The 17500-nt window shown below is 47.9% G+C and overlaps 1 protein-coding gene across 2 annotated transcripts in view; it reads left to right on the forward strand.

The window, feature by feature from the left end:
* Window positions 1–17500, forward strand: part of peli1b (pellino E3 ubiquitin protein ligase 1b) — a 30428-nt gene that overhangs the window by 1682 nt on the left and 11246 nt on the right. For both annotated transcript variants that reach the window (XM_034551601.1, XM_034551600.1), the window contains exon 2: window positions 16394–16760. In XM_034551601.1, coding sequence (XP_034407492.1) covers window positions 16678–16760 — 83 coding nt within the window. In that variant the 5' untranslated portion in view covers window positions 16394–16677. The remainder of the gene's footprint in view (window positions 1–16393; window positions 16761–17500) is intronic.

The following is a 17500-nucleotide window of genomic DNA, read 5'->3' on the forward strand; positions in this document are numbered from 1 at the left end:
CTGTTTAGAGTCTCCGTTTCAGGGTGGGAACCGGAGCCGACGGTGTCCGACGGGAGAGCCGAGGCAGCTCTGATGTCTTAATGGAGGCTCGGTGCTGCCGGTAGCCTTAGTAACCGGTCTGTGGGGACACGGAGAGGCCTCCCAGTCTGGGACTGGTCTGGGTGCTTTTAAAATGTAGCTACTTTTAATATATATATATATTTTTTTTAATCATTCAATGGTTAAAAGGTTTGTGTGGCCTTGTGCACGTCGTACATGCTCAGCACGTTTAGTCAGAATATTGATAAATATGGCTTTTTGAAAACTTTAGGATTGTAATTTTGTTCTTCGTGATGTCCTCCCAAATCCTAGTTGTGCACATCATAATAACTCCCTCGCCCTTTAATGTTCTTATACACACACACACACACACACACACACGTGTGTAGCCCTTCATTAACTCACTAATTTGTGAGAGAAAAAACGATTTTGATTGAAGGAAACGTTGGAGCGTTGACGTTGTACCTGCTGTGCCCTGCAGACTGATGTGAAACCTTTACTGCACACACTGACTCAATGGAAACGCATGAGAGCTGCAACAATCGTGCCAGCAGCTGGTGGTTAACACCTCGGTGTGGAGCGAGTGTGTTTTGAGATTCAAACCGACAACTCACCCCCCCCCCCCCCTCCAGTAATGTGAGTGGCTTGTTCGTCATGACGGGAGGCTTTTATTTTGGTAATTGTTTGCATTTATTCGTTGGGTTTGCACGTGTCTGATGCCGTTTCGTCGGCGAGGGCCTCCCGGTGGGTGTAATCTGCAGGCTTCCCCCCCCCCGGGTGTCTGCGGAGAGCTCGGCGTTCGCCTCCCGGTCCGGCTTACTCTTTGCCGGGCTGGTAACCGGGTGGAAGCTTGTGGAGGGGGAGAGAGAGACGGGGAGAGATTACGTCCGTCGTGGAAACTGGGTCAGACAAGTGGGCACGTTTTTATGGCCTTGTTTCTGAAGGTAGGGGAGGAAAGAGGAGTTTTTCCATCGCGTTGCTCCAGGCAGCGTGCGCTGTATGTGAGAATCATTATCGAGCTGTTTCTCATAGCTTTGTTAACGAGGACTTATAGGATCCAGAACTTATATGTGTTGGCTTCAGGCTTCAGGCTTCCAGCAGAGCTCAAGGGGAACCTTTCTTCTTCACTCGTATGAATTTGACCCCAGAACTTGTTCCTGACGGCAACCTGCCGAGTGAAGATGATGTTTCATGTTTTAAACCCTGCATTCTCTCTCCTGACCACCAGGGGGCGACTCCTCTGGTTGTATAGAAGTCTATGCTTCATGTTTTAAACCCTACATTCTCTCTCCTAACCACCAGGTGGCGACTCCTCTGGTTGTATAGAAGTCTATGCTTCATGTTTTAAACCCTGCATTCTCTCTCCTTACCACCAGGGGGCGACTCCTCTGGTTGTATAGAAGTCTATGCTCCATGTGTTAAAGCTGCATTCTCTCTCCTGACCACCAGGGGGCGACTCCTCTGGTTGTATAGAAGTCTATGCTTCATGTGTTAAAGCTGCATTTTCTCTCCTGACCACCAGGGGGCGACTCCTCTGGTTGTATAGAAGTATATGCTTCATGTGTTAAAGCTGCATTCTCTCTCCTGACCACCAGGGGGCGACTCCTCTGGTTGTATAGAAGTCTATGCTTCATGTGTTAAAGCTGCATTTTCTCTCCTGACCACCAGGGGGCGACTCCTCTGGTTGTATAGAAGTATATGCTTCATGTGTTAAAGCTGCATTCTCTCTCCTGACCACCAGGGGCCGACTCCTCTGGTTGTATAGAAGTCTATGCTTCATGTGTTAAAGCTGCATTCTCTCTCCTGACCACCAGGGGGCGACTCCTCTGGTTGTATAGAAGTCTATATAAATGACTCTACTTCTCTTGATTTATTCCCTCAGTAAACATTGTAAACATTAGTTTTTGGTCTCAATCTCTAGTTTCAAGTCTTCTTCAATACAGCGTGATGTTCATTTAGTAAATTATGGTCATTTAGAGTCAAACAGACCATAAAGTGGAGAATTAGGGCGGGCTTACTGTGATTGACAGGTTGCTGCCGCTACCAGAGACGTAACTGCCTAAGCTTGAGCAGCCGATGATTGGGCTCAATACTATCGGCACCACCCGGTTCAATAGCTAACGTATGGATCTGCACCAGCGCATCGATACTGCAGAACATTGAGTATTGAAGCCGCTTCAAATATTAAATAAGTGTCGATACTGAGATACCACTTTAATAAACGTTCAATAGACGGGAGCTGCTGCAGCATCGTTACGTTTTTTTGGGGTGACATTTTGTCCTGTTGTTTATAATAATAATAAAACACTTCCATTAGCCTGTGAGTTATGTAAACTCAGGTGTATTACAAACCCTGTGAATTATTTAAAGCATATGTAATGTTAGGGCGGCACGAGGAAAGAGAAAGCACACCTGCACACCTCATGGTGCCGTCTGTCTTGGTCTCGCTCTTCATTATTTATTCAAGGAGCTATTTTAGTAGTATATTCATGCTCGGGGGGGGGGGGATCATTCGCAGCGTTCAACCTCTGAAGCTTTAAAATGAACGTAAAAGCAAGAAAAAGCTTTGTTTGTTTATATTTTTCCTTAAAAAAAAAAGATTAATTGATTAATGGAAGATTTGCAGGTTGAAATGTATCAACAAAAAACAGATTTTACTATAATTTGAAAGTGTGACATTCCTCAACAAAACAAAATACCATCACAATACCATTATTTTCTAAATGTATTATTTTTATGCGAGCTATACCAATCATTCGGCCCTTAAAACTCTTTGTGATGGGTTTGAGTGCATTGAAAAGAGAGTTTTTAATAGCTGTTAGGCACTTGAGATATCTGTTTCGGGGTGCGTTCCAACACTTCTTTCCCCAGACTCAAAACCACAGCCGGTTTCACCTTAATTTCCCTTTTTACGCCAGCAGAACACGCCGCTCTTTACAAGCAGGAACTGAAAGCCCCGTTGAGGTTACACATGAAATGGAAAAGTAAGAATGTGTAGCGAGCGTGTGTGTGTGTGTGTGTGTGTGTGTGATACCATCTCTGTGGTTTCCTTTGCCGTGAAGTTCACAGAGACGACTGCTCCCGAAACTACCGCTGTAACCCGGCTCCTTCTCTCTGTTCATGGTGATCAACTCCCCTCCGATCGCCCACGGCTGCCATTTCCTGCCTCGCTCTCCGACCTTCCTGTCTCGAACGAGCTTGTTTGTACACACACACACGCACACACACACACACTCTCACACACACACACACACACACACACACACTCACACACAGTGTTACTCCCTCCCACCCCCCCACCCCGGGGAGAGCTGCAGTAAAAGACTGTGCAGCGTTGCTGCCGATCCATTACGTGATTACAGTGTGAGGGTCGCCGTGGTCGGCACGGCAACGAAGAGACCGATCGGTGCTTCTGAAACCAGAAAGCCAAAACTAGCCAAAACTAGCCTCAAAGCTAGCGGCGCTAAGCACTGCTCTTGTCGCACAAATCAAACAGCACAATTTGTAAATAAAACTATAACGCAGCCGTTCTCGGCATATCGCAACACCTTAAAGATCTCAATAAGATGGTTTCCGGGCATCGAGGGGCCTCCCACCCCGACATCCGGTGGCAAAAGTCCTCCACTCCGTCCGCACCGCCGTTAAGCCCCGCCCCCCCCCCGCCGTTTGACTAAAATGGCCGGTGCCACGTGTCCGATTGGCACCGGACTGGCCGCCGCACGTCCTTCGGTCCCCGGTGAAGGACGAGCGGCTCGTAAAGAGATCCCTCGCCCCCGTATTGCAAAAAGAAACTGTCTATTAGCAGCCATTTAAATGGGGAATGTATTTTTTCTGGCTGCACTCTGAATGCATATGAATCATAGCTCACACACACACACACACACAGACTCTGGAACAGAAGGTCACAATGTATGCGTTGTATAATCAGGGGACGGCGCTTGGCTGCGGACGCATGTTTGATATCCCCGTCCGTGAGGCCGAACACACCCATGTGTGTGTGTGTGTGTGTGTGTGTGTGTGTGTGTGTGTGTGTGTGTGTGTGTGTGTGTGTGTGTGTGTGTGTGTGTGTGTGTGTGTGTGTGCGCGCTTCAGGCGTCCGGCACGTCGACGTGTGCGCGGCGGATGTGTTCGTTTTCGATTGGCACACGTTTCCGTTATGTGCCACGCAGCATCGCTTGCAGTCGCCATCGCTGTGGATCTTTGAGTGAGCGAGATACTGCGTGTGTGTGTGTGTGTGTGTGTGTGTGTGTGTGTGTGTGTGTGTGTGTGTGTGTGTGTGTGAGTGTGTGTGTGTGTGTGAGTGTTCCTCCCACTGAATCATTGATGAGGCTGTAATCTGAACGGCGGCCCTCATATTTCTTCCTCTGCCTCTCGTCATCACTCGGCCTCCTCACAGAGTCGCTAACCGGAAAACGGAAAAGACCAGTCGGCTGCTCTGCCCCGGAAACAACAACAACAACGACAACAACAACAACAACAACAACAACAGCAACAACCGCTTGTAACCAAAACAACAGCACGGAAACAAGCAGTAACGGAGTAACTAATAATTAGTGGAGTCACATTATGCTTGAAGACGTGTTACATCTCACGTACTGTCAAACGAAACGCTCCAGAGAAACTATTTAGATATCCGACGACTAATTTAATTAATTTATTAAGCGATAATACCAATAAGTCACTGGTTGTAAACACAAAAGTAAAGTAAAACACAGTTTGAATAACGTTTCATTAATTTTGGAACTATATAAAACTGCGGAAAAATAATTTTATTAAAACAAAATAAATGTTGTTTTGTGAAGCGCTCCTCCTCTTCCTCCTCCTCCTCCTCCTCCTCTTCCTCCTCCTCTTCCTCCTCCTCCTCCTCCTCAAATTGGAGGCTATGGAGTGAAAAACAATTCACTACAAACGATGTTTAATGTCGCTTATTCTCATTCTTTTTAATTTAAGGCAGCCAAAGTTTGGACAACTTTAGGATGGCACATTTGTAGTGAGTCAGATTCGACATGTATTCTGGTCCACCGAGCCTCCAAACCGGACCCAGAACCCTGAACTCGAGTCCAGCGCCTCTGACTCAGACTTGAGGACTCGTGGTGGCTCTGGATCCGTTGGGGATGCCGGTCCTGGAGGCTCCAGAGCCACCAGCAGCTTGTTTTGATGAGTTCATTTAACTCTCAGCTGGAATTTGGCGCCGAGGGGTCCGACTCCAGTCTGGGTTTTTTTCCAGAGTGGATGACGGAGGTGTGAATGCCTCCGTCGGGCACTAAGAACTATACGTGGTCCTGCCTCGTGCACTTGAAGGTTGAAAGGTCAAGGTGGTCGGTGTGTTGACTTGTCGTGTAAGCCCTCTGAACCCCAAAACAAGTTTAAACCATAACTACACCGTTTATCATAGCCAGAAGCTGTAAGGACCATAATTATGGTGAGATTGTCCTTTTCCCCACGGTCATTTAACGCACCGTGTGTCAGGAAACGTTATTTCATCCAAAACGTTTTCATTCCACACGTCTCGTTTAAAATCTCTCGCCCCGAATGAACAGTTTGCTTGAACCCGATTCTGTAAAAGAATAAAAAATCTGAGCTTGTCGGCACAAAAAATGAACTCTATGGATGTAGCACGTAAAGCCTTGTGGACACTTGAACAAATGCTGTCTATAGATTCCAGCTTTCGTACAATTGTTGTAAAAATCTATTATCAGAGAAGCTCCACCATGTTCTAGTCGTGGTTGTGCTGTTTCCACATAGAGCAGCAGGACTTTTAGATGTATATTGTGGTTAAAAACAAGGCCACGGAGAGGAAAATGTGACGCAACATAACAGGGGGTTGATTGGTCAGCGGGTGAAGGTCGTGCAGGTCGTGCAGGTCGTGCAGGTCGTGCAGGTCGTGCAGGTCGTGCAGGTCGTGCAGTTCGTACAGGTCGTGCAGGTCGTGCAGGTCGTGCAGGTCGTGCAGGTCGTGCAGGTCGTGCAGTTCGTACAGGTCGTGCAGGTCGTGCAGGTCGTGCAGGTCGTGCAGGTCGTGCAGTTCGTACAGGTCGTGCAGGTCGTGCAGGTCGTGCAGGTCGTGCAGGTCGTACAGGTCGTGCAGTTCGTACAGGTCGTGCAGGTCGTACAGGTCGTGCAGGTCGTGCAGGTCGTGCAGTTCGTACAGGTCGTGCAGGTCGTGCAGGTCGTGCAGGTCGTGCAGGTCGTGCAGTTCGTACAGGTCGTGCAGGTCGTGCAGGTCGTGCAGGTCGTGCAGGTCGTGCAGGTCGTACAGGTCGTGCAGTTCGTACAGGTCGTGCAGGTCGTACAGGTCGTGCAGGTCGTGCAGGTCGTGCAGTTCGTACAGGTCGTGCAGGTCGTGCAGGTCGTGCAGGTCGTGCAGGTCGTGCAGTTCGTACAGGTCGTGCAGGTCGTGCAGGTCGTGCAGGTCGTGCAGGTCGTGCAGGTCGTACAGGTCGTGCAGGTCGTACAGGTCGTGCAGGTCGTGCAGGTCGTGCAGGTCGTGCAGGTCGTGCAGGTCGTGCAGGTCGTGCAGGTCGTACAGGTCGTGCAGTTCGTACAGGTCGTGCAGGTCGTACAGGTCGTGCAGGTCGTGCAGGTCGTGCAGTTCGTACAGGTCGTGCAGGTCGTGCAGGTCGTGCAGGTCGTGCAGGTCGTGCAGTTCGTACAGGTCGTGCAGGTCGTGCAGGTCGTGCAGGTCGTACAGGTCGTGCAGGTCGTGCAGGTCGTACAGGTCGTGCAGGTCGTACAGGTCGTGCAGGTCGTGCAGGTCGTGCAGGTCGTGCAGGTCGTGCAGGTCGTACAGGTCAAGTCCTCATGTCTCTGTCCCGATGCCTCCTTCGCCCTCCTTCACATCTGCTCTCCGCTGGCTTCACATTCCTCACCTTGTTTCTAACCTTCGAGTCCTTCCGCTGAACCCGGCTCCGCATAGTTCATGCCTCTCCGTTTCTCGCTGATGGGTGTGAGTATCGCCGCGGCGACGCTTCCTCCGGTCAAGTGTTGGGCATCGAGCCGGAGTGTTTGTTTTTTTCCTAATCCGCCGGGTTTAGCAACCACTCCCATTTCCCCCCGTCGTAGTCACACTTGTGTGGAGGATCCTCTCAGAGCAGCTCGGCGTGGCTCAACGCCGGCCTCTCCGGTGTCTGTGTTGGTTACAGCAGGCTGGGGAAGTGGTCGGCTTCTGGGGTGCGAGCTCATGGTTTCTCCAGGGAGCCCCGAGTGTGCACGTCCGGTGATATACGTTTCAGTGAAAACAACACAGACGGGCTGAAGCTAATTAATATTTAATGCGCCATGTCGGGGAGCATGTGTAGCCCATCCTGAGGAAGCAGGTTGTTCATCACTCACTTCACAAGTCTCCAGTTTATTCTCTCACACCCAGTGAAGACACGCATTTAATATACTTATAATATATATAAACTCTTTCACTACTGCTGCTGTTATTTTGACTTTTAATTCTGCTTATCGTATTTGCGGGTTAATATTCTGTCTGTGGACTCGTTTCTTCAGCCTCAACGTTGCTGCTGGTTTAGATCGATGGTTTAATGAATTATTCAAGCGAGAGTGGAATCAATTTGCTGGTTCCAGCTCCTCCAACGTGAATATTATCTGATTTTAATTACTCAGAATATTTTCTGGTAGTCGAGGAGACATTTTTTTTAAAGAGCTGGTTAGTTGGAGCCCTGTTGTGTATTGTGTCTTAAATGATATGAATATTATCCTCCTTCGGCATCGTTGAAGAGTTGTGTGCTGTCGACCAGCTGCAGCTTGTATGTTGAATGTATTTTAGTACACATTTTAAACCTGGCCCTGGCTAAAGAGAGCTTGTCTGATCTTTAAATCTTCACCTCCACCCTCCAGTGTCCTCCACCTTAACTCCCAACCACTTCAGAGCCGCTGGCTGCAGGAGTGCATGCACATCTTGTTTTTAGCTTGTTTTTAGCTTGTTTTTAGCGTGTTTTAGCGTGTTTTTAGCTTGTTTTTAGCGTGTTTTTAACGTGTTTTAGCGTGTTTTTAGCTTGTTTTTAGCTTGTTTTAGCGTGTTTTTAGCTTGTTTTTAGCGTGTTTTTAGCTTGTTTTTAGCGTGTTTTAGCGTGTTTTTAGCTTGTTTTTAGCTTATTTTTAGCGTGTTTTTAACGTGTTTTTAGCGTGTTTTTAGCTTGTTTTTAGCTTGTTTTTAGCTTGTTTTTAGCGTGTTTTTAGCTTGTTTTTAACATGTTTAGCTTGTTTTTAGTTTGTTTTTAGAGCTCTGATTAAAACCGTTGCACACTCGCTCACACACGTGCGAAATAACAACATTTCTATACAGGACTTGACCCGAAATGTCAAATATCGGCCTAATAAATAAATAAAATCAACAGAGATTTGAACAATTCTATATTTGTTATTGTCATAGTGGATATTTGCATTAAACCACACAATTCAAAGGATTATGAAATGAATGATTCCTTTAGATATTTGCTTTTTTTGGGGACGGGGGAGGAGGAATTAATTTAAATCTTCTAATAAGAGCTACTTAGAGTTTGTGTTGGGAAGTTAAACGAGTCATAATTCCCTCTAATATCTACTTTATGTTGGTGTGTTTTAACAACTGGACTTATTTCAAACATTTTCACCCAGAAATAATGTTTTCAAGATTACATTTGATTACATCATGGTTTACCTTTGCCAAAATACCCTTTTTTATTTTCTTTTTTTAACAGTTTTGAGCTTGAACGCACCATAATGTCCTCCTCCGTACGCCAGTGTCCCATATTTTCACTACCTATCGGCTCCTAATAACGATTAATTTCCTCTTGCCGGTCCGATAAGCTACTGAGGCGTTCCACTCGGCCGAACACGAGGTTCACGTTAATGTCCCCCGTTATATTTTCTATTGTCTGAAGCGCCGCTCGGTAACTCACGCCAGGAGCTCACGCGCTGCTCCGTATTGATAAAGCAGTTCACCCGGCTGAGCTTTCAGGAGATTCAATTCACGCTACATTAATTTCCCATAACGTTGCGTCAGCTGTGATTCTTCACTGTCGTTTTTTTATTTGTGTGGAAACTAGCTGCTGGAAGATGATGAGCTAGTGACATCCAGTCAAACACATGAAGGTCTTATATGTGGGCGTGAATGAGGTGTTTTTTTTATGAAAATCCAATTCACACCAGAAAAGAGTGTGAGCCGGCTGGAAAAATAACACTTAACGCTGGCAGATTTGAGCTTTTCTCTCAAAGTGAGTGTAGAAAGATGATTGTTCACACGATAAAAGAATCTAAGCATATTTGGTCGGCCATTTTTGCATACGTAGCAGCAAAGCACATTGTCAACAACCAGTGTAGCACGGTGGAGTTAGCAGGCTAGCTAGCGAACTAGTAGTTCGTAGCTCCTTTTTCTTAAAGAATCGGGTGTTTTTACACTTCATTACAGTTTAGTGCGATCTGGAGACGGAGTAAGCCTTCGCCCACGTTCAGCTTCCTGTCCGTCCTCTTCCGCGTTGGTGTCCATCGATCGGACGCGTTCGACCTGGCAGACAAGAGACGGGGTGGAAGTTACCGTTACCGGCGTCGGGTTTGCCGGCCGGGCGTCTGATCTCCACAGTGTACATGAAACCCGAGCCCTCTCCGCTGACCCCGGCGTGCAACTCTAGCCGCTGGACACCAGGCCCGGGGCGTCTGGGAACGAGCTGCTCGCGCCCACGTCACACACACACACACACACACACACACACACACACACACACACACACACACACACACGGAGCCAAAAGACTATAAAGACGATAAAAGACGTAGCAGGAAACCGTAGGAGGCCTTTCACCTCGTGCGTCTTTCTAACCCAACGAATGACTGATGTCCGGGCTCTTTTATTTTTTTAAAGATTCACAACCTTTAGTTCAGTAGTTCTTCAAAACGTAGGAAACAATTCCCCCAAACGCCAACCACGCTTTGACGGAACCTGATGTCAGCTGATCCCAGAGGTGAAACACGGAGGTGTTCTCTTCTTCTCGCTCTGCGTGACCATTGGAGAACCCGTGGGTTCATTCTAGATGTTTAAGTTCGCCCTTTAAGTTAAACGTCTCTGCGCTCCTCAGGGAGACGTTTTAAATAATCACCGCTCACTCGTTAAAAGGAGTTAAAAGGAGTTCACAGCTGTTAAATTCAGGAGAAAAGTGTGTTTTTTTCTCTCCTTGCGGTGAACTGCTCGTTGCTTTTGTTTTCCACATTAACACTATTTAATATTTTACTTTTTTTTCCGCGAGACACTTTTCTCACTCCAACCAGCTCGTACGTTGGTAATAAATCATAATGCAGGATACGAGAAGACCTTCTGTGCTCGTTCTGTGCACGCGTGAGTTGGTTTTCAGGTGTTTTTACCTGAGTGACGGATGGTTCTATGGAGACGTGTCTCATTGTAGTGAAAACTGAACACGAGCGTTTGTTTTTCAGTGGTTGGAATATTGTCGTGAACTGAAATGCGCTGTTGTGTTTCCCAGGAGACCTTTTGTAACTGCGACCTGTAGCATCTCCTCTTTTCCTCGAGGCCGCGGGTTTGATGCCCTTCCTCTTAGAAATACTCGGACCGCTCTCCAAACGGGACTCGGGCTCCGCCTCTTCACCGTCTACCAATCATCACGGCTTTGCTGTTCATTTTTAATTCACTATTCAGAGCAAAAATGTTATTAAAACGTGTCTTGATGCCGGCGTAAAAACTCTGTTGAGGTGAAATAAAAGAGTTAAGCCAGCAGAGAATCTAAAAAATAACTGTGTTTAATTAAAGAAAAGAGGCTGAGATTTATCACATTGCCAAGGGAGACAAGAATAAAGAAAACAAACGTTGTATATTTTAGATTTAAGATGAATTAGTCTGTTTGTTCCTCTACTTGCTGCTCCGGTATTTTTATAGTGTTTAGTTAACAGGGGAATCCCTTCGGTTCGGCATCTCCGTCGTGCAGCAACAAAAAAAAACATCTTTATGAATTATTAGGTTTGAGAGAGCGTCTGGAAACCTGCAGCGTGACCGCGAAACCGTAATCCATTAAAACGTAAACTAGGAGGAGTGAAGGAGCGAAGTTTATCAATCTGTGAATTATCACTAAAATAATGGAACATCTTCCCGGGAGCCCGAGAGTCCAGAACCTCTTTAATGTTTCGTCTCCGGGCTGCTGGTGATAAACGAGGCCTCGTTTGTCACGGAGGGATACGAAGATGAAAAACGACTTTCTGATGACGTAAAACAGGGTTTTTTATTTTCCCCGTCGGCGTTTGAAGAAGACGTTGAACAGCTGAGGAGCTCCAAAGCCACATGAAGGCCCAGAAGCCTGCGAGGATGTGGTGACACCGGGGCGGCGAGCTACCGGATGAGCTTCTTGATGAAGGGCCTCCGCAGAGTTCACAGCCGAGACGAGGCTTCTCTCTCTCTCTCTCTTTCTCTCTCATTCTTTAACACACCGGCGCCCACTTTCAGCCTACGTTGTTTCTCGTTTTCCGCCCGGCTGAATGCCAGCAGCTCTTTTGAGCGTCGACGATGTGGTAGTACGATGCAGAGAAAGGAAGAGGTTTTTGTTACATTAAAATATTGTTTGTTGTCTCTTTCGTGGAGCGGCGAGCGGGCTTCTGTTATCATTTATTGATCTGGTGACCCACTTTACCGGGAAGGTATATCGCTAAAGATGTGACGCTGCGTGGGAGGTCCCGGTTTAGCTGGTGCCTGTGTGGGTTTAATTCATCTTATTTTTTTTATTTTTCATCACCTCACATCAAGAGCTCACAGTGTCAGTCACAGTTCAAGCACACAAAAGGGAAATATCATGTTTAATATCTTTAGACTATCAAGGACTCAGGAATCATAAGAGGTGTATTTCAGTTTATAATAAAAGAGAAAATCTTCTATAGATTTAACCCTCTGAAGCAGTTCTTCACTCCCCTTTCTTTTCTTCTGTTATCTTCATTTTTAGTCCTGCGCCTCTATGGAAGTCTTTTGTGCAGAATAACATAAATCATCAAATAAAACAACAAGCGCCGTCCCAAAGGAAGCGATAATGTAAATAACACGTACGTCGTTGCTCTTATCGTATATGGGAGTTTTATATTATTTCCTTTTCATGTTCTGAACGATTTAAACGTTTAAGCTATTTCTGTGTTGGAAATGGAAGGTTTTTAACTGCAGTAAAAACTGTGAAGACATTATGTTGAAGGGTATCTTTATCAGTGTGTTGTTATCTGGGCGTCAGGTCTGGGAAGGGCTGAAGGCCTCAGTGGTTGTCGGCTGGTTATGAATCAGGACCTCCAGAACCTCCGTAGACTGGAGTTCCCTCTTTGAGTTCCTCTTCGTCCGTGACGCCGTGGAGAAAAACTGTATCTTCTGACCCACTTTAGTTTGTTTCCGACCGAGAAACTGCTCCTCTGGTTTGCTTGTTTCCACAGAGCCCTGTGATCCTGAAAGTGTGTCACCTTCCAACGTGCACGACCTGCAGGTCGCTATGCAGGCCGCTATGCAGGTCGCTATACAGGTCGCTATGCAGGTCGCTATGCAGGCCGCTATGCAGGTCGCTATGCAGGCCGCTATGCAGGCCGCTATGCAGGTCGCTATGCAGGTCGCTATGCAGGTATGCAGGTCGCTATGCAGGCCGCTATGCAGGTCGCTATACAGGTCGCTATGCAGGTCGCTATGCAGGCCGCTATGCAGGCCGCTATGCAGGTCGCTATGCAGGTCGCTATGCAGGTATGCAGGTCGCTATGCAGGCCGCTATGCAGGTCGCTATACAGGTCGCTATGCAGGTCGCTATGCAGGCCGCTATGCAGGTCGCTATACAGGTCGCTATGCAGGTCGCTATGCAGGCCGCTATGCAGGTCGCTATACAGGTCGCTATGCAGGTCGCTATGCAGGCCGCTATGCAGGTCGCTATGCAGGCCGCTATGCAGGTCGCTATGCAGGTCGCTATGCAGGTCGCTATGCAGGCCGCTATGCAGGTCGCTATGCAGGCCGCTATGCAGGCCGCTATGCAGGTCGCTATGCAGGTCGCTATGCAGGTATGCAGGTCGCTATGCAGGCCGCTATGCAGGTATGCAGGTCGCTATGCAGGTCGCTATGCAGGTCGCTATGCAGGCCGCTATGCAGGCCGCTATGCAGGTCGCTATGCAGGCCGCTATGCAGGCCGCTATGCAGGTCGCTATGCAGGCCGCTATGCAGGCCGCTATGCAGGTCGCTATGCAGGCCGCTATGCAGGTCGCTATGCAGGCCGCTATGCAGGCCGCTATGCAGGTCGCTATGCAGGTCGCTATGCAGGTATGCAGGTCGCTATGCAGGCCGCTATGCAGGCCGCTTAGCAGGCCGCTATGCAGGTCGCTATGCAGGTCGCTATGCAGGCCGCTATGCAGGTCGCTATGCAGGCCGCTTAGCAGGCCGCTATGCAGGTCGCTATGCAGGCCGCTATGCAGGCCGCTATGCAGGTCGCTATGCAGGCCGCTATGCAGGTCGCTATGCAGGTCGCTATGCAGGTCGCTATGCAGGTATGCAGGTCGCTATGCAGGTCGCTATGCAGGCCGCTATGCAGGTCGCTATGCAGGTCGCTATGCAGGTCGCTATGCAGGTCGCTATGCAGGTCGCTATGCAGGTCGCTATGCAGGGCTCGAATCCTGCAGGGCTCGGGCTCAAGTCCCTCACAGCTCGAATCCTGCAGGAGAACTTGAATCCTGCCGGGGGCTTTGTTAACTTTGGGCGTGACCTGGTTCATCGACACAAGCTCCCTTTACCCTCGACGTGGCCGTGCACATCCACTACATAGCAGGAAGAAGTGCAGCTGTTGGGTCAACATGAAGTCATGTGTTTACGTGCGTGTGCGTGTGCGTGTGCGTGTGCATCTGTGCATGTACGTCTGTCCGTCTGTCCGTCACGTGCTGCGCTCCGGCCGGTGTCACCCGGCCTCCGAGCCGTCGGTTTCTTTTACGAGTCCTCTTGTGAGTGTGAGGTTGCTGCTGCTGCTGTCAGCAGCACGCCGTTCCCTGACCTCAGGTCTGCCGTCGGCCTCGCTGAGCTCCGGCTCTATTGTTGTAGCGCCGTGTGTCTCGGTAGCTAAGCAGCCGTTGGCACGCAGCCACGCCGAGCTGCAGGAGCTTAGTCAGACACACACACACACTGAAAACATTAAATTCATACGCCCATACAGGCTTTAGTGTTGATTTGTTTTTTTGGGTGGGTCAGACTTGCCCAGAGTCGATCTTTACGAGCCTTTTTTTTACAAATTGTGTTTATTACGACAATCAAGACAAAAGTAAATTGTCATGTTTTTTACACCATGCTTCAAGTTACTGTGAGGATCTTTTATCTGGTCCTGAACCAGTCTCAGTGTAGTCCTGGTCCTCTACAGACCTCCATCAGTAAACAGACCACCAGAGAGAAGGTAGTCTGGTTCTAGAGTTCTTCTTAAAGCTCCTCGTCGGAGCCACCGGGTCGGATTCTGGTGAAACCAGATATCGACATGCAGGTTCACCAGAACCTCCTTCAGGTCAGACTCCAGCAGACAGTCCACCGTGGACAGACCCAGATCCAGCAGAGACCGGTCCACCGTGGACAGACCCAGATCCAGCAGAGACCGGTCCACCGTGGACAGACCCAGATCCAGCAGAGACCAGTCCACCGTGGACAGACCCAGATCCAGCAGAGACCGGTCCACCGTGGATGCGGGCTGAAAAACCAGAAGGAAGGCTGTTTGTGACAGACTGATAATTCAGCGCTCTGGACTCGGATGTGTTCAATAACCGGAACCTTCTCTTGGTCTTCGGTGTCTGGATCATAGGGTGGAAACAGCTCCCTCGACACTCCGGAGTGTGTGTGAGTGTGTGTGTGTGTGTGTGTGTGTGTGTGTGTGTGTGTGTGTGTGTGTGTGTGTGTGTGTGCACAGACGTAGTGTGTTTAGTATGCATGTGAGTGTGTGGGATTAACCCCTCGTGTCAGGGGAGCAGGTGTGGCCGAGGCTTTCATCCAGTTCTGCAGTTCCAACACACACAACCGTCCCCGTCCCCCCCCCCCGTCCCCCCCCTCCTTTGCCCCCCTTCACCCTCTTCCTGACACGTCCTCCATTTTGCTTTTAATCGCCTCCTTCCACTTCCCTCCTCCACCCCGACCTCAGGAAGAAGAAGACTCACAGCCGCTCTCACGATGAAGCCGCTCATAACTCAGAGTGTGACTCCTCCAAGTGGGAAGCGGAGGATTGCACGAGCAGGTGCAACGTTATCACCTGAATACACGTACAGTCCTGAATAGTACCTCCGTGGAGGCTCCTCCCACTCGGCGTCCACACACTCTACTCGTATGCTTTATGCATGTGTTTGCTGGGCGCTCTGAGCAGAAAGCGTTGAGCCTCACACGAGGAGGCCTGGAAGGGAAGCCACCTTCTTTCTAGTTGTTTCCTCTTGCTTTCAAAGATCGTATATATTCACCTTCTTTTTTCTTTTCTTTTTTGTCAATGAGTATAAGAGACGGGAGGACGTCCAACAAAGGTCGCGAACTTTAACCTGTGATGCCCTCAGGTTTCTGTAACAGGAAGTCCTCCGTCTCCTTTCTCTAACCGGAGCCGCCGGCTTTCATAACTTTAGTTCGGAAGAGTTTTGGTCAAATTCACAATTTGAATGCGTTTACAGCATTAATGGATCCCAAGGCAGGCGAGGTCTGAGTCTCTTGGTCGTAACCGGAGTGATGACCAGCATCCGACTGTGAAATAACCCCCAGAATCCCTCCTGCTTATGTACGATGTATATCGTTTTGTTAAATAATCCACCGTAAATATTCTCAGCAGACGCGTTGGAGACAGAAAAACATTCCTTCAGTCACAGAGGAGTTGGTCTAGACGTGTGTGTGTGTGTGTGTGTGTGAGTGTGTGTGTGCGTGTGTGTGTGTGTGTTTGAGTCATCTCTGAAGTCAGCGTTTACGTCCACCTCACTCAGTAAGAAGGATAAGTCACGTGTCCTCCGACCTCAGTCCTGACCCTGAACAAGATGAAGGTCTTGTTCTGTAAAACTAGTGTGTGTATGAATTAAAGGGCCAGTGCGCATCATTTAGGGGATCTGTTGACATGTAATGTAACATATATAATATATAATAGTGTATTTTGGTAGCTTATAATGAGCACTTGGTATCTTTATGGGGAGCGGCCCAGAGAGGGTACAAACCAAACCAGCTCCGTGTGTGTTTTATTTTAGTTTTTGATACTGAATTAAATGAATTAGTGTTTTGTTTGTTTGTTTGTTTGTTTGTTTGTCGTCTGTTTGAACATGTATAAGTAGACGTGGACATCTAGTGTTCAGTGGAAGGTTTTCAGGGCAGCGATGAATGAAACGTGAACTGCATGTGATGGTTCTTAATGTTTGTGTTCCTCTTGTTCTTCAGGGCGAGAGGAGGACACATGAAGCATGAGAGGGTGAAACTGAGACTCAGCTGACCCTTCCCCTTCCTCCTCCTCCTCCTCCTCCTCCTCCTCCTCCTCCTCCTCTTCCTCTCCCCGTGTCCTCCATTCACTCAGCACCCTCCCTTCCCTTCCCTTCCCTCCCTCCCCTTCCTCTCCCCTTCCTGTGTCCCTCACCCTGTTGGACATCACCCATCTCGCCTCCCCTCCTCCTCCTCCTCCTCCTCCTCCTCTTCCTCCTCTTCCTCCTCCGACCTCAATCAGCCCGATGTTCTCCCCGGAGCAGGAAAACATCTCCACCACCGCCTCCACCAAAGTGCCAGTGAAGTATGGCGAGCTCATTGTGCTGGGGTAAGCAACACACACCTGGAAGCATCCTGACGTACACATGTTTACATTTATTGATTTATTTAATAGTATTTATCTTCGTTACAGCAGCATTCGTACACACAGGTTACGCACTAAAATATTAAAAAAATTTACAATATATTTAAAAAAAATATAATATAAAATGCACAATATATACAACAATATAAAAAATATAATATAATAATATGGAAAATGCACAATATATACAACAATATAAAAATAGATTATAATAATAAGGAAAATGCACAATATATACAACAATAACGGGAGGAAATTATCTTTGTCCATAAAACGTAGAAAACACCATTAAAATGTAAATAAGACCACGATGCAGTCTTTCAGGTGGGGTGATTGTGTCCCGCCCCTCCTCCACTGTGATTGGACCGCTGGGTGCAGTGTTTTTACAGCCACCAGAAGAAGAAAGAAAACCGCATATATAAGTATTTAATTATCTCCTGAACAAGGTCACAAAGACTGCTTAGAGGTGAACTATTTATAATTCATAAATAGTATTAACAAGCTTTTAAAGAGGTTTATGAGGTGGGAAATGCATTTGGTTCACACACTTTTAGTTTTTAGTAAAAAAACAAAGTGCAATCTCAGAGATAATCTTAATTTGGGAACAATGGAGATCGTCGTGGCAACGAGGAAACAGAGGCGTTGGAAGTGAGCTCGCTGAGATGTCGTCAACACGTCGTGACAGATTTTGGGGAGAATAACTT

This window comes from Cyclopterus lumpus, chromosome 15 (genome assembly GCF_009769545.1).
Source record: "Cyclopterus lumpus isolate fCycLum1 chromosome 15, fCycLum1.pri, whole genome shotgun sequence".
Taxonomy (NCBI): Eukaryota; Metazoa; Chordata; class Actinopteri; order Perciformes; family Cyclopteridae; genus Cyclopterus; species Cyclopterus lumpus.